Source organism: Lepidochelys kempii, chromosome 8 (genome assembly GCF_965140285.1).
Source record: "Lepidochelys kempii isolate rLepKem1 chromosome 8, rLepKem1.hap1, whole genome shotgun sequence".
In the NCBI taxonomy this organism is placed as follows: domain Eukaryota; kingdom Metazoa; phylum Chordata; order Testudines; family Cheloniidae; genus Lepidochelys; species Lepidochelys kempii.
In genome coordinates, this window is record NC_136387.1 from 44,277,787 (window position 1) to 44,304,587 (window position 26,801).

The window sequence follows — 26,801 nt, forward strand, 5'->3', positions numbered from 1 at the left end:
ATTTCTGTTGTGCACTGACGGATGGGGAACCACCATACATGCTGTGATGGTTTGGAGCTCTGCCAGAGTGGAAGAAGGCTTAATCCTCATCACTATCTTTAGCCCCCTAAACTCACTTCTGATCACCATGACTGAGGAGCCTCCAGTTCATCTGTCAGACCTCAGCCCTTCAAGTGATGCCTCAGAGTGTAAAACTCCACAGTCTGTGCCCCTTTGATGGAGAATCCTGAACAGAGTAGGTTCCAGCTACCCTTCCTTCATGGCCAGCTCCTCTGGGGGAGGAAGGTTGGTTGTTTTGCATGCTATTTCCATACAGGCTAAATACAAACAGACTTTAGATAACAGCATGAATAGTATCTCTAGTTTTATTTGTAGAGAGGTTAGGTAGGGACATCTTTCCTGTCAGTGAGCCAGGCTCTTCCCTCCATGCAGTTATCCTTCCCATTTCCCCATCACCCTAGGGCAACAGGTTTGATGGCTAAGGCTTGAGAGAAATAGTTATCCTGTCAGGCATACAGAATCAGGTTCAGTGATGTGAAGTGCACCACTGGAGGCGGGGGAGCTTAATAGTTTCCAGTCTCTCTACATTAGTGGTTGTCAAGACAGTAACTGCTGCACCCTTTAGCTTCTAGCATCCTTGTACCTCCACAGCCAGTCTCCTCAGGAGCTAACATTCCGAACGACTGAACACATCTGCACCGGCAGGCTCTGAAAGAGTTAACACTGGAGGTTTCTGAATACTTAGAAGTTGTACTAACTCTGCTGTCATATCTGTGTTGTCACCAGTTAAACACTTACGCTGAGTGTAACCACATGTACCTGTTTTGCATTCACTACTGCTACCTGGCCACAGCACCTCATTCAAAGGAGGGTCTGGTTTGCTGGTCAGTAGTCCATAGCTGCAGCTATTAGACCCAGGCATGCTCAGACTTTGAAGCAACTGATTCCACATTTCATCAGTAGGTTCTTCTTACTAGAATTTCTGCTCTCTTGAATATGCATGTGACCTAGGACATCTGTCATAACAGTCTCTGTGGCTCTGAATTTACACAGTTAGTCGCACCCTACAGGGAAGTTTGGTAAATTAGAACAAAATCCATGTATGTTTGTGGTAGATAAGCATGAAGAACCCCAACCATGTGCTCAAATGGTTTTGAAAGAAAACAAAGAAAGAAGAAGTGGGACCGCTAAAAACTGAGGATGGAGTGGAGGTCAAGGATAATCTAGGCATGGCCCAATATCTAAACAAATACTTTGCCTCAGTCTTTAATAAGACTAAAGAGGATCTTAGGGATAATGGTAGCATGATAAATGGGAATGAGGATATGGAGGTAGACATCACCATATCTGAGGTAGAAGCGAAATTCAAACAGCTTAATGGGACTAAATCGGGGGGCCCAGATAATCTTCATCCAAGAATATTAAAAGAATTGGCACAAGAAATTGCAAGCCCATTAGCAAGAATTTTTAATGAATCTGTAAACTCAGGGGTTGTACCGTATGATTGGAGAATTGCTAACATAGTTCCTATTTTTAAGAAAGGGAAAAAAAGTGATCCAAGTAATTATAGGCCTGTTAGTTTGACATCTGTAGTATGCAAGGTCTTGGAAAAAATTTTGAAGGAGAAAGTAGTTAAGGACATTGAAGTCAATGGTAAATGGGACAAAATACAACATGGTTTTACAAAAGGTAGATCGTGCCAAACCAACCTGATCTCCTTCTTTGAGAGAGTAACAGATTTTTTAGATAAAGGAAACGCAGTGGATCTAATTTACTTAGATTTTAGTAAGGCGTTTGATACTGTGCCACATGGGGAATTATTAGTTAAATTGGATAAGATGGGCATCAATAGGAAAATTGAAAGGTGGATAGGGAATTGGTTAAAGGGGAGACTACAACGGGTCCTACTGAAAGGTGAACTGTCAAGTTGGAGGGAGGTTACCAGTGGAGTTCCTCAAGGATCAGTTTTGGGACCAATCTTATTTAATCTTTTTATTACTGACCTGGGCACAAAAAGTGGGAGTGTGCTAATAAAGTTTGCAGATGATACAAAGCTGGGAGGTATTGCTAATTTAGAGAAGGATAGGGATACCCTACAGGAGGATCTGGATGACCTTGTAAACTGGAGTAATAGGAATAGGATGAAATTTAATAGTGAGAAGTGTAAGGTCATGCATTTAGGGATTAATAACAAGAATTTTAGTTATAAGCTAGGGACGCATCAACTAGAAGTAACGGAGGAGGAAAAGGACCTTGGAGTATTGGTTGATCATAGGATGACTATGAGCTGCCAATGTGATATGGCTGTGAAAAAAGCTAATGTCGTCTTGGGATGCATCAGGAGAGGTATTTCCAGTAGGGATAAGGAGGTTTTAGTACCGTTATATAAGGCACTGGTGAGACCTCACCTGGAATACTGTGTGCAGTTCTGGTCTCCCATGTTTAAGAAGGATGAATTCAAACTGGAACAGGTACAGAGAAGGGCTACTAGGATGATCCGAGGAATGGAAAACTTGTCTTATGAAAGGAGACTCAGGGAGCTTGGCTTGTTTAGCCTAACTAAAAGAAGGTTGAGGGGAGATATGATTGCTCTCTATAAATATATCAGAGGGATAAATACCAGAGAGGGAGAGGAATTATTTAAACTCAGTACCAATGTGGACACAAGAACAAATGGATATAAACTGGCCACTAGGAAATTTAGATTAGAAATTAGACGAAGGTTTCTAACCATCAGAGGAGTGAAGTTTTGGAATAGCCTTCCGAGGGAAGTAGTGGGGGCAAAAGATCTATCTTGCTTTAAGATTAAACTCGATAAGTTTATGGAGGAGATGGTATGATGGGATAACATGGTTTTGGAAATTAAATATTCATAGTAAATAGGCCCAATGGCCTGTGATGGGTTTTTAGATGGGGTAAGATCCAAGTTACCCGGGAAAGAATTTTCTGTAGTATCTGGCTGATGAATCTTGCCCATATGCTCAGGGTTTAGCTGATCGCCATATTTGGGGTCGGGAAGGAATTTTCCTCCAGGGCAGATTGGAAGGCCCTGGAGGTTTTTCGCCTTCCTCTGTAGCATGGGGCACGGGTCACTTGCTGGAGGATTCTCTGCTCCTTGAGGTCTTCAAACTACAATTTGAGGACTTCAATAGCACAGATATAGGTGTGAGGTCTTTTTTAGGAGTGGTGGGTGAAATTCTGTGGCCTGCATTGTGCAGGAGGTCAGACTAGATGATCATAATGGTCCCTTCTGACCTAAATATCTATGAATCTATGAAAGCTTCAGATTTGGCATGTAGCTCTTCCTCAGTGGGGATGGGCACTGTGAGGAAAGTTAAAAGACAAAATGTAATTTATTTTCACACAATCCTTGACTAAGTGCCTGTCATAAATATAAAGGGAAGGGTAAACACCTTTAAAATTCCTCCTGGCCAGAGGAAAAACCCTTTCACCTTAAAGGGTTAAGAAGCTAGGATAACCTCGCTGGCACCTGACCAAAATGACCAATGAGGAGACAAGATACTTTCAAAGCTGGAGCGGGGGAAAAACAAAGGGTCTGTGTCTGTCTGTGTGATGCTTTTGTTGGGGACAGAACAGGAATGGAGTCTTAGAACTTAGTAAGTAATCTAGCTAGATATGCGTTAGATTATGATTTCTTTAAATGGCTGAGGAAATAAGCTGTGCTGAATGGAATGGATATTCCTGTTTTTTGTCTTTTTGTAACTTAAGGTTTTGCCTAGAGGGATTCTCTATGTTTTGAATCTAATTACCCTGTAAGGTATTTACCATCCTGATTTTACAGAGGTGATTCTTTTTTCTTCTATTAAAATTCTTCTTTTAAGAAACTGATTGTTTTTTCATTGTTCTTAAGATCCAAGGGTTTGGGTCTGTGGTCACTTATGCAAATGGATGAGGATTTTTATCAAGCCTTCCCCAGGAAGTGGGGTGCAAAGGTTGGGAGGATTTTGTGGGGAAAGACGTTTCCAAACAACTCTTTCCCAGTAACCGGTTAGATGTTTGGTGGTGGCAGCGAAAGTCAAAGGGCAAAAGGTAAAATAGTTTGTACCTTGGGGAAGTTTTAACCTAAGCTGGTAAAAGTAAGCAGGTCCCCACATCTGTACCCTAGCATTCAGAGTGGGGAAGGAACCCTGACATGAACCCTTGACTAGGTGCCAAATCAGCTTCCTCATATAGCCAGCTATTCCCAAACTCCTGATCTCTCCCATCCAACAGAGGGGATCAGTAGACATCTAGAGAGAACTACAGACCTCGTGTCCTACAGGTTCACTTTTACATTGCTTACAAATGAGTACTGTCTCCTCTGTGTACTGTATTTGCAATAGAGGATACAAATTCCGCATTAGACGGGAGCAACTAAACTCACTTGTGCCAAGGGAGTTGGCTGATATGGCCTCTGACTCAGGCAAAGTTGTCCTGAGTTCTCTTCACTGCCAGGCTCTCAGTGCTGGAGAGACCCAAGGACTTGTCCTATGGCTGGGGTTGAGCACTCAAGCTCAAGGCCCAACTGGAAAATGAAGAAGCTTCACTTCTGCATTCCTCTGCCCTCAAACAGGAGGGTTAGAGGAAGGAAAGCTGAGGTGGTTCTGGAAGTGAGGGATTGTGATGTTAAAGAAAGAGGAAGCAATACAAATACAGCCCAGGGCTGCAACTGATTCCTTCTGAGCAATGGTTCAGGTCCTCACTGCAGATGGATATGAGGGGAGCTCCTTTGGATCTGGGACAAGGTTGGTCTGGGCACCATCTGTGAAGGGCTGTCAGAACTCCATTCAATAGGATGATGTTCTCCTTCAGGAATGACAGAGACAAGTATACATTCTTCTCTAAAGCCATCCTACTCCTGAAGAGGCATTGCCCAGTCAGTGCTTAACCGAGGAGTGACTCTCTGGCGAAGGACAGCATGTCTCCTCAAAACAGGAGCATGTGCTCATGCACCCTGTTGTTGCTCTCATTTCTCCAGGGGAAATGCTGTGAGGAGAAGAGGGTCGGTGAGTTTTTTTGCAGAGGAGCAGGACTCAGAGTATGCTCTCTGCAGTTCCTCTCTCAGGGAACAGGATTCTCCAGCACAAACTGTCTTCTCTGCCTGGAATCTGATCAACCATTCCAGTCTATGGAAGTTTTGCCTGCTGAGAGAGGAGGTTCAGGGCTCTGATGATGTGCTGGCTGGTTGGTTCTTTTGTTTTGTCCCTTTCCCCAGGAAGTTCCTCAGCCTAGTGTGTTACATGAGGAGTTTTTACTGGTTTCTTGACTCCTTGCAAGTCTTTTGAAATTGTTCTACATCTGAGTGACCTCCATTATGCACATGTTCTCCTGAGATCTGAGGCAGTGTTCTCTGCCAGAGCCAGCTGTTAAACCAGATCTGCCCATCCAACAGGTGATGCCACAACGCCACCCTGACCTATGAATCCTGACTTCTCATGCACATTCAGCTAGTATGAGGTAATGGGAGTTACTTTCCAGTAGGTTATATGTGCCCACAATTCCGAGATGCACTACCCTCACCCAATGAGCTCAGAAAAGGAACCTCTTTGTTCCTTTTTACTCTTCTGCCTTCTGGTGGTCTTTTTAGTATTACTTAAATAGCTAGTACTTAGGATAAAGTTTTGCTGCACCACTGTGCACTTCAAGGCCCATTTGGCTGCGTCAGTTGGTTCCCTTGTCTACCCTGCTTTGTTGTACCTTTTGGTAGGCTAAAATGCTTGGGCAATGGTAATCTAGCAGTAGGTAGGTGCTTGCGTACACCAACTGTTCACCACAAGGCTCAGAAGGAACAGGACTATTGGCTGGATCTGTTCCTTGCTGAAGAGGCATTGAAGACCAATAGTTAATGTTTGAATATGCAGGTTGTCTGCAGAGGTGGTACGGCGTACTGGCAAGAGCCGGTACACCACTGACTGTACTAGTTTCCCCAGACTGGAGATTTAAAGGGCCTGGGGCTCCTGACAGCAGCCAGAGCCCCAGGCCCTTTAAATTGCTGCCAGAGCCCCCGGGTAGCGGAGGCGGCCAGGGGCTCTGGCCGCAATTTAAAGGACCCGGGGATTTAAAGGCCCTGCCCCTTGCTCAGGACTCTGGTGTACCAGTAAGTCCTTTAAGTTACTTTCACCCCTGGTTGTCTGTGTCCAGAAGGTCTATGACTTCCTCTGTGCAGAAGCCAAAAGGTAAACTGAAGAACAGATGCAAGCAGCATTCAACCACTACCCTCTCTTAAACAATTCCCACCTGCACCTCAACACCTCTAGGAAATCAGCAAGTTAATGATGGCTGGGTTGCAGGACTGTTGGAACTTTATAATAAAACTGCATATATGTTTTGCTAGCATCCCTTTCCCCTCCCCCTTTGTATGTTTCAAACAGGACTCCATCAATGTGCATTCTTGAACATTAAGTGCATGTCAGTAGGGTCCACCTGCAGGAGTTGAAGTGCAACATACTAATGCACTCTACAAATCACAATGCCATAGTCCAGACTCCGGTGAAGCATTCCAGCAAAACTTTGCATAGAAGCACAGAACCACTTTGTCAAGGGTAGGAGGGATTTAGAAGTACAAGTCTGGTGGAAGCTGGTACATATCCAAGCAAGCAGAAATGGCACTGAAGAGTGCTTACACACCAGCTGGAGCGTAGATACCCCAACCTGGCCAGTCAAAGAAAAAGAAACTGCAAATAAGTCAAAGGGGGAATGCCTATTGCAGCATGTAGACTGGCAGACTCCCCTTCAAACAAAAATTAAAATAAATTAATTACCACCATGTTTTATCTATTTTGATTTTAATCACTTTTGCTGAATGTGGCCAGTGCCAAGTGACAGGCCACCATATGAAATGAGTTTAACACCTGCTGCCCCAAAGGTGACCTGCAGAAGGCTGGATCAGCTGTCGGGAGTACACATATCTGAAAACTTCAAGAGAATGCTGCAGAGGAGGCCCTGCAAATACATATCCAAGATAAAGAATACTGGAAAGAATATTATAAGATGTGCTAGATGAAAGTCATTTGTTCACGCAGGTACATGACTTAGAGGAAAAAGCTGGATTAACTGCAGAGTCCCATACAGTAGAAGAGAATGGACCCTGATAGGTACTACCTTGAAGAGGGGTGGATATGTGATGGGTCTTCACCTCATCATCTGCAAGGGTAGGAAATACACCCACTTAGTCATGGTCTGTATCTGAGGAGGGGAGTAGCTAATTGTCTCCTGGCCAGAAAAGGTGGAGCTAAGCCATAATAAGTAGACTAGAGGAGCTCAGTTGGGCAGACTGCAGAGGAGACAAGTCTCTCTGGGTGTACTGACACCCACAGCTGGCCTGTGTCAGCTGACTCAGGCTTGTGGGGCTTGGCTGTGGGGCTATAAAATTGCAGTATACACATCTGGGCTCAGGCTGGAGCTTGGGCTCTGGGATCGCGTGAGGTGGGAGGGTCCTAGAGCCCAGACTCCAGCTTGAGCTTGAATGTCTGTAATGCAGTTTTAGAGCACTGCAGCCAAGTCCCATGAGCCTGAGTCAGCTGACACAGGGCAGCTGCAAGTGTTTTACTGCAGTGTAGACAATACCCTGCAGCAGCCTGAAACTCGGGGTTTGGGTAACAGACAGTATATAATGGGGACAGCACAGGATCCTGCAAGGGAAGTCCTGAGATCTAGGATTTTGGAAATAGAAGGAAAAGACTTCAGTAGCTCAAGTAGCAGCAGAATTACCCAGATTCATTTGAATTTATTCTTGATACCCTGGAAGACGTTTGAACTTTGAGTTGGCTGGAGGTTTCAGTCACGGAAGACCTGGAGCCAGAGGCAGATGGCTAGTAGGAGACACAGGAGCTGAGGTTCCTGGCGACATTACAGCTGGATGAAAGGGTGAGTGTGCTCCACCACAGTCGTGGTTACTTCACTAACAGGTGGCACATGAGGTCTCTACCAAGATCCAGTAGCCCACTGGAGATCAAAATAATGTAAAATGTATGGACGGATAATATTTTAGGAGTTGTATCTAAACAGAAAATTATGTTCTCAAGGCTGTTTAACAAGGAGGTGACATGTCTGTCAGGTTCCTTTCAAGCAGGACACTTCTCTCTCAGGTGCATATTGGGCCTTGAATGTCTCACAATGTATGCCTGTTTCCATGCTGAACCAAAATGCTAATCAAGAGATTGTGAAATCTTCAAGACAGGAAATTGACAAGAAGAAATAAACTGTAGGAGGGGATCCTGTTTAGGAGTAAAGACAATGGAGTGTTGGGTAATATCTAGAGAAGGAAAGCAGGCAGCGTGACTTGTCTCATGGAAAAAGGATCAGGACCAAGCCTGGCTTTAAAACACTGGAAGGACTTTGGGTGAGCATTGCTTTATAACAGGGGTGGGCAAACTACGGCCCGTGGGCCGCATCCAGCCCATCAGGCCTTTTAATAAGAATGGCCATACTGGGTCAGACCAAAGGTCCATCAAGCCCAGTATCCTGTCCTCTGACAATGGCCAATGGCAGATGCCCCAAAGGGAATGAACAGACAAGTTATCATCAAATGATCCATGCTCTGTCACCCAATCCCAGCCTCTGACAAACAGAGGCTAGGGACGCCATTCCTGCCCATCCTGGCTAATAGCCATTGATGGACCTATCTTCCAAGAATCTATTTAGCTCCCCTTTGAACACTGTTATAGTATTGGCCTTCACAACACCCTCTGGCAAAGAGTTCTGCAGTTTGACAGTGCGTTGCGTGAAAAAATACTTTCTTGTGTTTGTTTTAAATTTGCTACCTATTATTTTAATTTGGTGGCCCCTTCTTCTTGTATTATGAGAAGGAGTAAATAACACTTCCTTATTTACTTTCTCTATACCACTCATGATTTTATAGACCTCTATCGTATCCCCCCTTAGTCGCCTCTTTTCTAAGCTGAAAAGTCCCAGTCTTATAAATCTCAACCCACCCCACACCAACTCCCTGCCTCAGCCCAGAGCCCCCTCCTACCCTCCAAACTGCTTGGTTCCAGCCCAGAGAACCCTCCTGCACCCCAAACCCCTCATCCCCAGCCCTCACCAGCCCCCAGCCCGGGCCCCCCTCCCACACCCTGAACTAGTCATTTCTGGGCCCATCCCAGAGCCCGCAGCCCCAGCTGGAGTCCTCACCCCCTCCCACACCCCAACCCCCAATTTTGTGAGCATTCATGGCCCGCAATACAATTTTTATACTCAGATGTTGCCCTTAGGACAAAAACTTTGCCCACCCCTGCTCGATAAGACAGGAAAGTATCTATTTAAGTTGATCTAGGCTCTAGACTGTGTTATTTTATATGTAGCCATGTGTTTCCAATACTACTTCTTGCTTTCACTTGAATCTCTACTCATTGTTAAATAAACTTGTACTTACTTTCACTGTAAACATGTCTAAGTGCTGTGTGTAAAGCCGAGCGCTGATCTGAGATGGGAGTTGGACTGGTAAGCTGGAGAATACAGTTCCTTTGGGAACAGTGGGCTGGGAATCCTGTGAGAGATCAGGGACTGGACCCTCCAGGGAGATGCTTGGAGGATGCAGGGGTTGGAGCATGCATGCCCTAATCTGCAGAGCCAGGGGTGCTAATGAGGCCTAGAGGGCAAGGCTTGTGTTGCCATGGCATGGTAGGTGGAGCTGTACCATGGCAGATAGTGAAGTCCCTCACAGCCTGGGAAGCATGATGTTCCCTGTCCAGCTGGCCTGTTGGGTTCCCTTGCCCCGCAATAGGACTCCCTGACTTAGGGGGACAGCCATCTATTCCCTTCTGACCCCCCACCCCAGGACTCCCTAGCTTTGGGGGAGGGCCAGCTAGTTCCCCCTATCCCCCATAGGCTCCCTGTGGGGGTGGGGTTGTCTAGTTCCCTTCTGACCTGGCTCCCCCAATAGGGCTCCCTGTCTTAGGGGGAGGGCTGTCTAGTCGTCGTCCCCTGCTCCCTTACAGGACTCTGTGGCTGAAGAGGGGTCACCTGGTTCCCCCCGCTCCCCCACAGGGCTCTGTGGCTGGAGGGGGGGGTCGCCTGGTCCCCCCGCTCCTCCACAGGGCTCCGTGGCGGATCGCCTGGTCCCCCCCGCTCCCCCACAGGGCCCCGTGGCTGAAGGAGTGGGGTCGCCTGGTCCCCCCCCGCTCCCCAACAGGGCTCCGTGGCTGAAGGAGTGGGGGTCCCCTGGTCCCCCCCTCCCCCACAGGGCCCCGTGGCTGAAGGAAGGGGGGTCGCCTGGTCCCCCCCCTCCCCCACAGGGCCCCGTGGCTGAAGGAAGGGGGGTCGCCTGGTCCCGCCGCTCCCCCACAGGGCCCCGTGGCTGGAGGGGGGGGGGTCGCCTGGTCCCGTTCCGCTCCCCAACAGGGCTCCGTGGCTGAGGAGGGGGGGTCCCCTGGTCCCCCCGCTCCCCAACAGGGCTCCGTGGCTGAAGGAGTGGGGTCGCCTGGTCCCCCCGCTCCCCAACAGGGCTCCGTGGCTGAAGGAAGGGGGGTCTCCTGGTCCCCCCCTCCCCCACAGGGCCCCGTGGCTGAAGGAAGGGGGGTCGCCTGGTTCCGCTCCGCTCCCCCACAGGGCCCCGTGGCTGAAGGAAGGGGGGTCGCCTGGTTCCGCTCCGCTCCCCCACAGGGCCCCGTGGCTGAAGGAAGGGGGGTCGCCTGGTCCCCCCCTCCCCCACAGGGCTCCGTGGCTGAAGGAAGGGGGGTCGCCTGGTCCCCCCCCTCCCCCACAGGGCCCCGTGGCTGAAGGAAGGGGGGTCGCCTGGTCCCCCCCCTCCCCCACAGGGCCCCGTGGCTGAAGGAAGGGGGGTCGCCTGGTCCCGCTCCGCTCCCCCACAGGGCCCCGTGGCTGGAGGGGGGGGTCTAGTTCCCCACACAGGGCGCCCTGCCGGGTGCCCACGGGTCTGCGGCTCCCGGCCCGGAGCCCCCTAGCGGCCGCTCCCGGAGGGCTGCGCCGCGATCCCCGCCGCCGGAGCCGCCCGACCGCGCAGGAAGCGGGGGAGGGCCGAATGCCAGTCCCTGCGAAGCCGAGTTCCTCCGCGCAGCGCTGCTGAAAGATCCCTCCGCGCGGCCCCGAGCCGCCGCTTCGCTGCCGGGCGGGCTCCGGCGCGGGCTCGGGGGGCGATGCGGGAGCAGGGCCCGGCGCTCGGGGCGCTCCTGATGCTGCTGCTGCTGTTGTTGAGCCGCGGGGAGCCGGCGGCGGGTGAGTGCGGGGCGGGGGCTGCCTCCGCTAGGGGGCGCGCTGAGGGGACGGGGCGGCTGCCCTGCCCTGCCCGGGGACGGGGGTCTCAGGTGGTGGGGGCTGAGCCTGTCCCGTGCCGGGCTCCGCGGGGCGGGCCTCGTGTCCTGGGGTCCCCTCAGCGTGGGGGTCTCCCCAGCGGACTGTCCCTGCTCCAGTGACTGGGGTTCCCCTCGGTGCGGGGTCTCAGCCTTTCCCCAGTGTCCTGGGGTCCCCTCAGTGTGGGGGGTCAGCCCCATTGCCTTTGGGTCCCTTTGGAGCAGGGGTCTCTAGGGACTATCGCCGCCCGGTGTTTTGTAGTCCCCCTGCTATGGGACGGTCTTTATGGGGGACTCAATTTTGTCCCATTGCTTTGGGGTCTCTTTGGTTTGGGGGTCTCTGGGGAGCTCACTCCTCCCCAATCATCCTGAGCCCCCTGCTTTGTGTCCTTGGAATCTGACCTCTTCTCCTCCCTGCCCCAGGGGTTGCTGCCAGGCCTGGAAACTATGATGGGGCTTCACCAACATCCCTGAAACTCCCCAGGCTCGTCCCCGCATCCTGCCTGCGGGGATGCTCACGGAAAGAGGAGAGCACCCACTGCCTCTGCCAGCCCCTCAGACTGGGGGCAGGGAGAAAGACGGCCAGCCTGCCTCAATACAAATAGGGATGTGTTAATGAAACTCTAAAAATCAATAGGGGCAGCTTAGTGTTGGGATGCTAGGCTGGGTCCCTGTAGTGTTTACTTAGCAAACACAACTGCTTAATGCCAGTGCATGAGAGCCAGGCAGCATATCTGACCAGAAACTAAAGTGGAAAAACTCTAGTCTCTTATTTTGGCTAGGGAAGTGCAGAGTAAATAATGAAAGCTCCATTAAAACAATTTAATCCATTGTTAATTTAAGGTGTTCATGGTAGCAACACAGGGAATTAAAATAATCATTTTGACTTTAAGGTGCTCCTTGAAGAAGAGCAGAGTACCACTTGAGGGCCAAAGATAACCAGTTCTGGCGGAGTTTGTCCTGGGAGGTGCTGAGCACCCTCAGTTCTCATTTACTTTAGTGTGTTTAGCGTGTTGTAGTTGTGACACTATTGGGAGTGTAAGCAGGATGAATCACTACCACCTGCTTACAGCATGAGACAACCTTGTCTGTGCCCAATGGGAAAAATTCTCTCAAATCTGCCAACCACTGGGAGGACAAATGCTCCAGGCTTCATAAATCCCACTCTTTCGCTCTAGTGGCTGGTAATTAGCGTGTCCCACCTTGATACGCTCAAGTGCCCAGTTCCTTATCTTCCGGATACCCGCACAATGTACACTATTCCACTGCTTCCATGGAAGCAGTGCCCCCCAGTTCACTAGCTTCACCTCAGTTCAACACTTTCTTTAGTGCAAGGCAAGTCATGTCTATAATAAATCCAGATAGAAGTTTATTTAACAACACTAAGATAAAGATCCAAAATAGATATAAGTAAAAGGATTGGAAACACAAGATTTACATGAAATGCAAATCTCGAGCCTATAATTTTTAACAAGTTCTGTTCCCATCTAATAAGGTATTTCTTCCCAGTGTTCAGTCCTTACAGCACTTGTCCAATCTAGAGAGTTGGGATCTACTTTTCAGGAAACACTCACGCGGGCAGAGTGTTGCCTCTGTAATGGATAATGTCTTGTGCCTTTTCTTTGTCTCTGATACGGTTCCAGACTTTTGTCCCTGTTCAGAATCAGAGTGTTTCATTAACTTCAGCTGAGCCCTGAGGATCCCTTATTCAGTCTCATCTTGGGGTTCTTTTTCCTTTGTAAATGCTCAAGTCTGCATTTGGTCCAGCCTGTAAATACAGGGCTGTGTTAGATCAGGTTGAAAGTTGTTGACTGCTCTCACTCTTGATTGAAGAAAAGGAGTACTTGTGGCACCTTAGAGACTAACCAATTTATTTGAGCATAAGCTTTCGTGAGCTGTAGCTCACGAAAGCTTATGCTCAAATAAATTGGTTAGTCTCTAAGGTGCCACAAGTACTCCTTTTCTTTTTGCGAATACAGACTAACACGGCTGTTACTCTAAAACTCTTGATTGAGTTAGTTCTGAGACCCACCTCTCCTCAAGTGACATGCTTCATCTCATACAGTTTTGGAACAGAATTGTTCACATTTTACATCTCTCTTAAAATATTTCCCATACAATGCGCAATAACTATGACAATCAGCTAGTTCTTAGTTTTTGGCAGAGACCATGCACAACCCCCTACGATGAATTATCGAGAAGATGGTTAGACACAGGTGTAATATACCTGCCTGGGCATGTCTATGTCACAATAAGGTTAAACCTAAAGTATTTAAGAGCATAGCTTGGTGTACAATACTGTGAATGTTGAACTTGTTAAAGGAAACTCTTGAGTAACAAGACTAGTAATTTCATTTCACTAAGTGTCTTAAACACATAATGAATAAATAATCTGGAAGCCCCTGCTTTTTGAACATATATTGTTTAAAGAAATGATTTAAAGGTTGAGCTTTAGTTTAATTTGGAAACATTGGAAAATCAGTTGAAAATGGTTAGGTTCTCTAAAAATAAGAAAACCTGATAAATTAGCAAAATAAAAACAAAACAACTGAAATGCTGTAATTTCCATTGCTTTCTAAAGGAAAAAACTAGAACAAAAAGAACTAGGTTTTGAGAAGCACAGTTTCTTCAATTATTAAATTGAAGGCCCCTATTGAGACAAAAACAACGAGGAGTCCTTGTGGCACCTTAGAGACTAACAAATTTATTTGGGCATAAGCTTTCGTGGGCTAAAACTCACTTCATCAGATGCATGGAGTGAAAAATATAGTAAGCAGTATAAATATTACAGCACGTTGAGACAGTAGCTCTAGCTACTTGGAGACACACAGACTTCTTAAAATTACTTTGACTCTTTTTAACTATGTGTTTAGTAAATATTTAAGGTATAAATAATGTGAACAGGTCTGTAGAGCTGAAGATCACACTATTTTTCATCATTTCACTATTACTTTCTTGAGACTGTTGGGAGAGGTCAGGTTGCACCTGTGTTCTGGTCCAGATGGAGAATATAGCTCACGTTGTCTTGAGAGTGATAGTTGCTGTTGGATTTCATACCTCTCTGAGAAGCAATCTTTTTGGTAGATTAATTTGTTGATGGCCTTCAGTACACTAATCAGTCTTTTGTTCTTTATTATCAATACAACGAATTCTAAATTTCTCATTCGTTTATGCCATCCTCACAGGTTGCCTTACAACAGGGATCAGCAGCCTTTGGCCCGCGGCCCACCAGGGAAAGCCCCTGGTGGGCTGGGCCAGTTTGTTTACCTGCTGCGTCCACAGGTTCGGCCGATCGCAGCTCCCACTGGCCGCGGTTCACCGTCCCAGGCCAATGCTGGCTGCTGGAAGGGCGGCTAGCACATCCCTTGGCCTGTGCTGCTCCCTGCAGCCCCCATTGGCCTGGTTCAGCCAACCAGGGCCAGTGGGAGCTGCAGTTGGCCAAACCTGCAGACACAGCAGGTAAACAAACCGGCCTGGCCCTTCAGGGGCTTACTCTGACGGGCCACATGCCAAAGGTTGCCGATACCTGCCTTAGAATCATAGAATCGTAGGACTGAAAGGGACCTTGAGAGATCATTTAGTCCAGTCTCCTGCACTCATGGCAGGACTAAGTATTATCTAGACTATCCCTGGTGGGCGTTTGTCTAACCTGCTCTTAAAAATTTCCAATGATGGAGATTTCCACAACCTTCTTAGGCAATTTATTCCAGTGCTTAACAACTCTGACAGGTCAGTTTTTCCTAATGTCCAACCTAGATCACCCTTACTGCAATTTAAGACCATTGCTCTTGTCAAGTGGGGTCCTGCAGGGCAAAGGTGCTGACTGCCTCTGTTCCTGGGGTGGGGTGTGCTCTATCCCTGCTCTGCCCCAGGCCCTGCCCCCACTCCACTCCTTCCCCCAGTCTCTCACCCCCACCTATCTGTTCCTGCCTCTGCCCATTCCTACCCCGTTCTGCCTCCCGCTTCTTCCTGTCCCTGCTCCTCCCCCTCTGCCCCCAGTGCCTCCTGCATACTGCTGAACAGCTGATCATGGCGGGTGGGAGGTGCTGGGAGGGAGGGGAAGAGCTGATCAGTGCGGTCTGCTGGCAGGTGAGAGGCGCTGTGGGGGAGGGAGAGGCACTGATCCCAGGGCTGGAGCACCCACTATATTTTCCCCATGGGTGCTCCAGCCCTGGAGCACCCCTGGAGTCAGTGCCTATGCTGCAGGGGTCAATTCTGGGTCCCGTTCTGTTCAATATCTTCATCAATGATTTTGATAAAGGCATAGAGCGTACACTTATAAAGTTTGAGGACGATACCAAGCTGGGAATGGTTACAAGTGCTTTAGAGGATAGGATTAAAATTCAAGATGATCTGGACAAACTGGACAAATGGTCTGAAGAAAATAGAATAAAATTCAGTAAGGACAAAGGCAAAGTACTCCACTTAGGAAGGAACAATTAATTGCACTCGTACAAAATGGGAAATGACTGCAGGGAAGGAGTACTGCAGAAAGGAATCAGAGGGTCATGGTGGATCACAAAGCTAGATATGAGTCAACAGTGTAACACTGTTGCAAAAAAGCAAACATCATTCTGGGATGTATTAGCAGGAGCGTTGTAAGCAAGACCTTGTTGTACAGATGACATGACAAAAGAAGTGGACGGAAGAAATTAATACACTGGGGGTGGAAATTGTGCTTGGGGTTTGACCAGTTGTGGCATGGAAAGCGAGAACTTGAGCAATTTTATGCCATGGTGTGGTGAAGAGTGAAGATTTGCATCTTCACTCTTGGGCCCTGAGTAGTCTGATTAATATAAACTACCCACACCTGAGAGGTTTCAGAGTAACAGCCGTGTTAGTCTGTATTCGCAAAAAGAAAAGGAGTACTTGTGGCACCTTAGAGACTAACCAATTTATTTGAGCATAAGCTTTCGTGAGCTACAGCTCACTTCGTCGGATGCATACTGTGGAAAGTGCAGAAGATCTTTTTATACACACAAAGCATGAAAAAATACCTCCCCCCACCCCACTCTCCTGCTGGTAATAGCTTATCTAAAGTGATCACTCTCCTTACAATGTGTATGATAATCAAGTTGGGCCATTTCCAGCACAAATCCAGGTTTTCTCTCTCCCACCCCTCCATTTGTGCTGGAAATGGCCCAACTTGATTATCATACACATTGTAAGGAGAGTGATCACTTTAGATAAGCTATTACCAGCAGGAGAGTGGGGTGGGGGGAGGTATTTTTTCATGCTTTGTGTGTATAAAAAGATCTTCTGCACTTTCCACAGTATGCATCCGACGAAGTGAGCTGTAGCTCACGAAAGCTTATGCTCAAATAAATTGGTTAGTCTCTAAGGTGCCACATGTACTCCTTTTCTTTTTACCCACACCTGGAAACAGTCAACACTTGCCTGCTGGGAGAAATGTTCCATTTACTTTGTGGATAGGATTAGTCTGATTTTGGACTGGGTTATCTTCCTCTATGATGGTAGAGCTATGTTCGGAGGCAAAAATTATTTCCTTAGTATGTTTTGGCCAGTTTTTCTCAGTAGTGATTGGAGAGGTGAGATTACAGCCTTGAAAGGATCAGTGTCCTTGGTTGTAAACCTGTGGTGGATGTTGGGACCATTATTTGCAGAGATAGTTAATGCCTCCTTGTGGGGCTGCAAGATGCTGGCTTTGCTCAAACTAATGATTCTTCCACCTTTGCTTAAGAAACTCTCTTGACACTAAACTTCTCCAACTACTGTTGTCTCTAGACCTCACTGTCTGGAAAAGGTTGAAGAAGGCTGAGGGGAAAAATAACTCTGGCATCATCTGATGTCATCTGACTTTCTAGATTTCTCAGTCAGTTTTAGATCTGGATGTAGTATGCAGACTGAGCTTGCATTATTGGTCGGGGCTCTTCCTAGTGATAGATAAAGGTTAGTTGTTGATGCTGATCTTTCAGTGATACCATTGGTCATAAGATGATATTCACCAGTGTTGGGCAAGAAATACTTTTCCCAGCCTATGAAAAATTTCTAGGTACAAATTTTCCCAACTTGGGCTGAAAAGTCAACATTTCAAAAATGTTCACAAACCGAATATTTGAAATTTTTTTTTGGTTCAGGTCACTTTGATGTAAACTGTTTTCTGTGTTTTATTTTTACTATTAAACTTCAAAGTGAAAAGCTATTTTGAACTGAAAAATAATCAGGATTTTTTTGAATATGTCCAAACAAAACGTCTTGACAATTTCAAAATTTAATTTTCAAAAAAATGGAGTAAAAAAATTGTCAAAACTGACCTTTTCCTGCAAATGTTTCGGTTTTGACAAATCAGCTTTTTTGTCAGATTCCCAACCAACTCTAACGTTGACCCACTTGTGGTCCTTGGGAGTGAAGTAATTGGAACTACTGTGAGGAAAGAATGGAGCCACTCAAAAAGTATTTTTGGATGGGTATTTAACTGCCTTGAGGGTTCTTGTGCAAGGAGCCACAAGTTTCTGATGCCAGCCTTTTTGCTTAATGCAGAATGAAATAGATGTTATGATCTGGACTACTCAGCTCTGTCTTTTCATGCAATGCAGGTGGTGTAGTGACTTGCTTTTCCTGCTTGAATGAGTGGCTGAGCTGAAGCGCAATCTATAAAAGATTGAAGTGATGGTAGGTTCTGGGAGATGGAGGTGATGTCAGGAACATCTGCTCTTTCTAGTGAGAGAATATATCTGATGATTGTTACTGATGTTCACAGTTTGGGGGCCTTTTTTGATCAAACAGCTGCAAGTAATAGGCGAACATAGGCATTTTTATTTTTCCTGTGTGGGAGATTGCATCCTTATCTCTTGGATGCAGACCATGCTACAGTTCTCAACACCTTTGTTACTGCTAGATAGAACTGCTGCAGTGCATTCTCCATGGGGCTTCTCTGGAAGGCATTTGGAAATTTCTGCTATTGCAGGAGTTAGTGGCCTGCTTACTTAGGAGTGGTGTGCCTAAGTAGTATCCTTGCACTTTTGTGGACTTCATTAGCTATCCATTTATTTCCAGATGCAATTCAAGGTATGATTTAGATTTACAAAACCCTTCATTATTTGAGCCTAGCTACCTTATACCTTTCTCTTATTATGCATCATCTAAGCATTTAATATCCGCTGGAATGCTCTTGCTAACAATCCCAAGACTTGAACTCTTGACATAAGTTTGGAGGGGGCATGGGAAGGCTAAAGAGGTAAGTTATGCTTGGTTTTGGAAGATGGCCTTTGGCTTTTGAGTCTCTTTAGTTAGATAAGGAAGTTCTTGTCAACTTAATCAGTTTTGTAGTTTATTTGTGCTGTCTTTAAATCACTAACACTATAAATCAACTGATACTTTTCTTTCATAGACGTTGCATAGGATTGGAACATCCTATTTTCAGAAAAATGTTCATATTGTGAAAGGGAGCAGTACATTTGTGTCTTGTGAATGGTCTTGCTGAATTTGCTTGTTAAAAGGTGTTGCACTGTAACCTATGTTGTCATAGTTATATTGATCTTGAGAGGCTGGAATTTGGATGTACATTGTTTATCAAGTTATGAGGCAGTGAAAGGAGAACAGTCGAGTTTAGAACACTTGTTTCTTTTGGAATAGGAAATTTTATCTAAAATACCCAGTGGACATAATTTTTAGATGCATGTCACTTCAATCCCTTGTATTTCAAGTTTGTCCTGTTGGCTAGGATTCATGGATCTAAGGAATGTGGGGAGTGATGACCATTAACTTTGAGGCATTGCACACTCCTCCTCAGGGCATGTCACCCAGGCTGGAAAACGGGAGCCTACTTTTCAAAGCATCTATGTTAAAAAGCCCTTTGTAGTTACGTAGTCTTAGTTTCTATGAGCTCATTCAAAGGTCATCGTGCCAACTAGAGTCAAGTCAACATGAGGGCAGCATCTTGTCAAAGCCCCTCTGGAAGGAACAATGACTGTGTCATACTTAACACACAGTCCTCTGAGATCTCCAGAAAAAAATCAAACATTCTATTTGGAAAATACTCTATTTCTAGAGCATATGCCCTCTAAGAGTATAAGGATGAAAATGAAGCTTTGTATCTCAATAGTATATTAGCTTCTGCTATTTCTTCCATGCGGGATATCTTAGTCCTATATGTGCGACATCACTGGTAGTTGTTATGGAAATAATGCTGATGACAAGCATCGGATTATGCTTTCTGGAAGGGTAGAAACTCTTATAAATCCTTTTTAACATTAGCACTAAAGAATGACAGACAATTTTAGAGAGAACAACATAAGCATAATTATTTCTATATCAAACGTTTTTCAAAGTTTCCATAGAGACGTCAGTTTCTCTTTAGATCTTTAATTGTATTAACTAAAATGTTAGTTACTAAATGAGGGTACTTTATTAAAGCTTTTCTGTTTTAACCAAATACATTGTGTTGTAACTTTGGTTGTTAAGTTTTTAAATAGTGTTTTGGCTTTGTGTATTAGAAGAACTTCTTTCAGTCTGAAAATTATGGGAATGCAGGAAGCAATGGCTGTAAGGATGATACAGCAATAGGACAGGATCTATTGATAAAGAAACTGTAGTCATATAACTCACTCCCTAGTTCATTGTGTATTCTAACTTTACCTTTATAGTTAATTCTTTATAGCTAATAAAGGGTTGCATTCTTAACAAAATAAACCATTCAGGGAAGCAGTCATCATGATAAAAGCAAATCTTGTCCTAATAGTTCAGTCATGGTATATAAAATATCTAAGGATGACTGCATGATGGAATTGGTATCTGGGTATGGAGTTCCTCACCTCTAGGTCCCTAGTTTCAGTCTGGTGCAGGCTGGACATTTGTGAAGTTCTACATCTGATGGTAGGAATGGTGTTTTGTTAGGACACGTGTTTGTTGCTGCAGGGGGAAGGGGCTTGGGAGGGGCTCTTTCTGGGGTTTGTCGTTCATACAACTGAGGGAGTGATTGTCTGGGTCCAAATCACATTTCTTCTGATATGAGTTTCTCATGAGGCATGAGTACTCTGATTAGTAATGAAAAATATCTAATTTGAGCTTAATCATTAAAGTGATGCCATGGGCAGTGACTGAACTGTCTGAATTGGGAACAAAAATTCCTTAATTCCAGTTCTGGAATTTGGGCATTAGTCTCCAGTTCTGCACTTGGGAAGGCAAAAAGATAGGTCTTCACCAGCATCTGATTATTCAGGCTCTGACTGAGAGGAAGGCTGAAGAGGGATTATTGCAGGACCTAAGGTCTTGAGTCTGAGAGCTTGTGGGACAAGCCTTTGCTTCATTAGATGTAGTCAGAGGTTCATCCCTTAGACTCTTGAATCTATGAGGCCTAACCAGGATTTCTGCCTCTGCAAGTTCTTTTCTTTTCTCAGTATGGTTCTTTTAAAGGTCCTTTAGCAATTTTGCCTTTGATGCACTATAGGCAAAGTCCATAGTGTTGTTGCTCTTTTCCTATGAAGTCAAGAATTTTTCTTTAAGAGGCCACTTGAAAATTCTAAATTATCTCTCTTCTCTTTAGAAAGTCTGTGGCATCAGCTCTGTACTGTTCCATCCCTCTGGAGTTCTTTCAACATTTCAGTTGGCAAACCTTTACGTAATCTATTTTAGGCTTTTGTAAAATGTCTACTATCATTGGTAACTGTACATTGGAGAAAGGGCAATTTTCTCTCAACTTCCCATGTTCCTGGGATGCATGATTGTTCTTTTGCTGTTTTCTTCTTCGTTCTCCCCAGTTTGTCACCCTGGGAAGCTACTGTTACTGCAAGAATGTTGTGACGGGTTCGGTCACAGGGACCCCCTTGAGGCTGTCACCTGATGAGCTGTAATTACCTCTGAGTCTGTTTTCCACTGCCAGCTTGGGACTCCAGAACCCTGCCTTGTTGAGCCAGACACGCTAGTCTGCTGCAACACAGACCCATGTCTGGTCCACGCCCCCAAAGCTACAGACTTTAACCAAAAACTACTCAGCAAGTCACCGATCTCCAGCATCCAGACACCCAGTTCCCAATGGGATCCAAACCCCAAATAAATCTGTTTTACTCTGTATAAAGCTTATACAGGGTAAACTCATAAATTGTCCACCCTCTAGAACATTGATAGAGAGATATGCACAACTGTTTGCTCCCCCAGGTATTAATCACTTACTCTGGGTTTACTAATAAACAAAAGGGATTTTATTAAGTATAAAAAGTAGGATTTAAGTTGTTTCAAGTAATAACAGACAGAACAAAATAAGTTACCAAGCAAAATAAAACAAAACACGCAAGTCTAAGCCTAATACATTTAAGAAACTGAATACAGGTAAATCTCACCCTCAGAGACGTTCCAATAAGCTTCTTTCACAGACCAGACTCCTCCTTTGTCTGGGCCCAATCCTTTCCCCTGTTACAGTTCTTGTTAGTTCCAGCTCAGGTGGTAACTAGAGGATTTCTCATGACTGCAGCCCCCTTTGTTCTGTTCCACCCCCTTTTATAGCTTTGGCACAAGGTGGGAATCTTTTGTGTCTCTGGTTCCCCACCCCTCCTTCTAAATGGAAAAGCACCAGGTTTAAGATGGATTTCAGTACCGGGTAACATGGTCACATGTCCTGTGAGACCCCCAAGCCTCCATTCTTTCCGGCCTGGCTCTCACAACACAGGGAGGCTTACAAGTAAACAGAGCCATTTACAACCAGTTGTTCTAGTTAATGAGAGCCATCAAGATCCCAAGCCACCATTAATGGCCCACACTTTGCATAATTACAATAGGACCTCAGAGTAATGCTTCATATTTCTAGTTTTAGATACAAGAATGATACATTGATACAAATAATATGAACACACTCAGTAGATCAGAAGCTTTGTAATGATACCTTACAAGAGACTTTTTGCATAAAGCATATTCCAGTTACATTATAGTTACACTCATAAGCATATTTCCATAAACATATGGAGTACAACGTCACAAATGCCTTCTTTATCAAAGAGGTAAACCTTGCTTTTTACTTAAACATGGGCAAGGCTGGTCTCTGTCTGATCTCCGCTAATAAGGTGTTCTGCAGCTGTAGTTTTGCTGCTCAACACACTCCAGATGGTAGAAAGTGTTCCTTGCTTCTAATGCAATGAGTGCCTCAGAGCAGTGGGAAATCCAGCAGGGTCCCAGGGCTACCTTGAGGAGCACTGTTCGGATTCCTCGGTTCAAGGAAGAATTGATGTTCTCTCGTGTTCCTCAAATTTCTTACCGCTCTCTGGTAACATTTCTGTCTTTCCCATGTTCCGTTTGAGTCAGCTGCTCTTCACTGACCTTCCTAGTGCTTGGAAAAATTGTGGTGATGGCATGGGCTGCATTGATGAAGGAAACTCACAGCTGAATGTCATCAGAGTATTTACACTGGACTCATGGTCTTTCAGTACCTTACTGCAAGGGTGTGGATAAGGGTGGGCTCAACTTACGGTGGCTGGACAGCGATCTGTCCTCAGGGCAAGCCTGCAGGTTTGGAGACTGAATTTCCACTTTCCTTCATGGTGGGGTGTGTGTCTCCTGTTTGCCCCAGGGTGTAGCCATGGGTGGGTCTGGGAAGATGGCCAGGGGTTGGGGAGAGAAAGGTGGGTAGAGAGAGGACGGGGAAGGGAAGTGCCCTGGGCTGTGTTGCTGTGCCTGTAGCCAGCTGGGAAATGCCTTCCCCACCATAAATCCCTGCCCTGTTGGAGGGTTGGAGACCAAAGCCCCAGCCAGTCTTCACCTCGCACTTTACTGATAAATGGATGCTGCGCCCCTCCCCGCCAACCCCAATGCCTGTGGGTAGGAATTGTCCATCTGTCCTTGTCCCTGAAGTCAGATAGAGGCTCCTTCCTGCCCTGGCTCTGCATCTTCTCTGCCAGTCGCACTGTGGAGCCCCCCTCAGCCCAGCCAGGCTCGTTGACCAAGGGAGAGTCCTGGGATGGGAAGGGAGCCTTGGGGTATGTCTGTGCTGCAGCTGGGAGCATGCTTCTGCTTACCAGCTGAACTAAACAGACACTCACTAGCTATACTTTAACTAGCCACCAAGTACAAACCTACCTGGACTCAGGGCCAGCTATTTTAGCATGCTAGTTCAAGCAAAGCTAGCACAAGTCCATCTATTGCAGTTGGAAGCATGAACGTGGTGTCGACATACCCATAAAGTCTGGATACATTCAAGCTGGGGGTTTGATTCCGAGCTTGCATAGATGTAACTGCACTAGCTTTGCTTGGGCCAGTGCCTAAAAACAGAAGTGTAGCCAAGGCATCATGAGCAGCAGGCGGGGCTAGCTACCCCAAGTATGTACCCAGTGTCTCAAACGGGCATGGACTTATGGTGACCAGTCCCTCCTACCACTTCCGTGGCTGTATTCTGTTTTATTTTTTTCATTGAGCTAGCATGAGTATGCCTCCGACATACCTCAGGCTCGGATTGGGTGGGCCTCGGAGCTAATTCCAGCCCACCTGTAGCTACACCCCTTCCTTATTGATCAGTCTCATGTAATGTTGGTGTGGGTGCGGGAATAGTATTGCTCTTTGTAAGGACATCCAGATGAACTTGCTGAAGCCTGATAGTGATCAAGGGGATGAACAGTGTAGAGGAAACTTCACTGTGAGATATTGCTCCTGATGTCCATGGGCAGTGGTTTCAACATATCTGAGAACAGTTAGTTTCATGGAGTTTTCTCCAGTGTTGTGGAAGCTTATACCTTGGGAGTGTCTTGTATTGCAAGCTTTTTTTTCCCATGTACAGAATCTCACCATAGTAGCTTTCTCTAGAAATGAGGACTTAGTGCCCTGCTGAGGATCTTTAGTTTATCCTTCTGTTCAAACCACCTATAGTGAAGAAAGTTGCTGGGGCTTTACCAATTTCCATGCAAGGATCTGAGTACTTCTCTCGTCTGATTCATGGTTTCCTCTTGGTCTTAGCTAGATAAGCTGTGGATATATCTAAAGGTGTTAAAATCTTACACCCACAGTAACATAAGAAGCCAGGAAGATCAACACAGTGGGAGGAAGTCGCATTCTGCTATGTTAAGTGAGATGAAAAAATTTGAAAATACTGGGCTTGTGGTCTTTTTATTGCTTTAGGGTATAAAAATGCCTGGAATGGCTTCTTAATTAGCATTCTGCTTGTTTTTCCATAGAACTGTCAGGAGTATAAAGTCTAATCTTCCTGGTTTTGTTGGAGGATTAGTGGGAGGTCTAGGGGACGTTGTGAGCTCTTAATACCTTATTTGAAGATGTGGAATATTTAACGTTTTGAGTGAATTAATCCTTTTTTAATCACTGAAGTTAAATAAGTCTCTACAGAAGCAAAACAAAGTTTAATCAGTTTGATTTAAAAGGCCTTTCCCTCTTCAAAAACTTTTTATTGTCATTATTAACATACATGAACTTTTCATACAAGTATTAACAAATCTTATCATAACCAATGTCTGCTGCCTTTAAAGACTCATTTGCATTTTGGCAACACCTTACCTGTATTTTGCTTATTCAGATTCCCAAAATGGTAACCAGTAATTATAAAATCGACTTCATCCTGATATAAGGCTATCATTTTCTCATTAAAAGAATTTTCTGTACTTTATTTCTCCATGCCACTACTGTTGGAGGAGCTGTCCTTTTCCAAAAGTGAACTATCTCACCATCTGGCTGCTAGTAATAATTCTGTTTATCAATGGGTCCTTCCCAGAGTCAATACTCTTCTTTGTACTGTAATCTGATAGATTTACCATGGGTTTTGTGGATAGCCTAACTAGTTAACTTAAATTCTATTTCTGTTTTTTTTCTCTAAATTTTAGGGCATTCCCACCCTTTATGCAGAGAGGTCCCCATTCGTTCATATCTTTTTCAGCATTTGGCTCCTTTTTTATATATTTTCCTTAACTTAAATGGAGTGATGTACCATTGGTAAAATATTTTGTATACACAAATAGATAAGGTATTGATCCTTTCTCCAGATATTTTCCCTTTCTTCCAAAGTGATATTTATTTTAGATGCTCTTTCCATTTTTCTGTAGAGGTAGTCTTATCTTCTAGATCAGAGGTTTTCAACCTTTTTTCATTTGCAGACCCCTAAAAATTTTCAAACGGAGGCGTGGACCCCTTTGGAAATCCTAGGCATAGTCTGTGAACAACCAGTGGTCCGTGGACCAAAGGTTGAAAACCACTGTTCTAGATCCATCAGTAATTTTTCCTTATACCATGTGGAGATAACCAGCATTATACCTTTTGTGTTATCCCAGGCTGTTTCAGAGGTCTTTTCCCAAAATCAGTGTTTCTATCCTTGCTAATGGTCTCCTGAAACTTGGGCTTCCTAAATAGAATTTCATGTAATGCCTTAGTAACAAATAAGCCCAGACTGGTATAATAATATTCCCCATGAGTTCTTCAATGGTATTAATATCCATAATTTTATTATAGAATAGCTCTCTGATGGTTGTGTGTACCCTTTTCCCTCCTATTTATTATCTATTGGATTACATAATCCTTGAAATTCTAGATTGTTTCTGATGGCTGTAAGTGGGGACGGCAGGGTCTACCTGTTTATATCAAATTCCGTATCCACAGTTGTCACCATGGGACGTGGATATTTTTCTTTTTGTGTTAGTCTCTATTTCTCAGGTAAAAAATCAATGCACTACATTTATTTTTAAAGTCCTGTTTGATTTCCACCCCATGTTTACTGGGGTCACCATGGTACAAAGCTGATAACTTTAATTTAGCTGTTCAATGGTATTTTAATAAATTTGGTACTGCCAGTCTCTCTTCGAGTGGGTCTATAGAGTTTTTTCTTGTTTTTTTCTGGGAACTTATTGGACCATACAAAGCAGCAGTGTGGCCTGGGACTTAGAAGACCGAGGGTCTATTTTTGTCTCTGCCTGCTGGATGACCTTGGGCAGGTGTTGTCTTCTCTCTGTGCCTTAGTTTCCCTATCTATAAATGTAATAATGATACTGATCTCCTTTGTGAAGTGCTTAGAGATCTGCTGATGAAAAACACTAGACAAGAGGGAGATATTTATTATCGTTACTCACGTTCTTTTTGGTATCCATATTGGTTAGAGCCTTAAGTGGGAAATTTCATTATGGCATAATTAATTGTAATGGCTGGTATGTATCCAAGACATGTATATTTTTCAGATTGAAATAATGTAAGGAAAAATTCATATGCTGATTGAGGATAGGAGAGAGATTGACTATTAAATATTTTGTTTAGATAACAAACTCAAATACATCTTGTAGCTTACCTGTAGTGATATCTAATATCTGTCATCATATAAAACTCTACTGAAAACCACTCTTGTCCTGGGATTTTTGTGTCCTCACAGCACCAGTGAGGACACAGTAATTCAGATGTGGCTTTGTACTGTGGCTGCTCACACCCAGCCGCCTATCACCCAAGTGAATGCTGCTGTGAAGATGTACTCTAAGAAAACAGATTTTCTGACAAAAGAAAAGTAGATGAAGTCATAGCAGCCTCCTTGGATAAGTTGCAAGCTCTTTCAGGCTGAAGAGGCAGATCAGTTATATACTAACCTAATGATTAATGAAGGCAGGAGGGATCTTGTGAGACAAGGGGTAA

General features: G+C 45.2%; 1 protein-coding gene across 7 annotated transcripts in view; it reads left to right on the forward strand.

The window, feature by feature from the left end:
* The first annotated feature begins 10,977 nt into the window (after window positions 1–10,977).
* NOTCH2 (notch receptor 2) overlaps window positions 10,978–26,801 on the forward strand; it is a 133,101-nt gene continuing 117,277 nt past the window's right edge. For 5 of the 7 annotated variants that reach the window (XR_012160294.2, XR_012160295.2, XM_073356271.2 and 2 more), the window contains exon 1: window positions 10,978–11,175. Coding sequence is in view for 5 of the 7 variants with exons in the window: in XM_073356271.2 (XP_073212372.2) it covers window positions 11,097–11,175 (79 nt within the window). In the remaining 2 variants the exon portion in view is untranslated. The remainder of the gene's footprint in view (window positions 11,176–26,801) is intronic. The other 2 variants (XM_073356270.2, XM_073356269.2) reach the window with 2 other exon arrangements.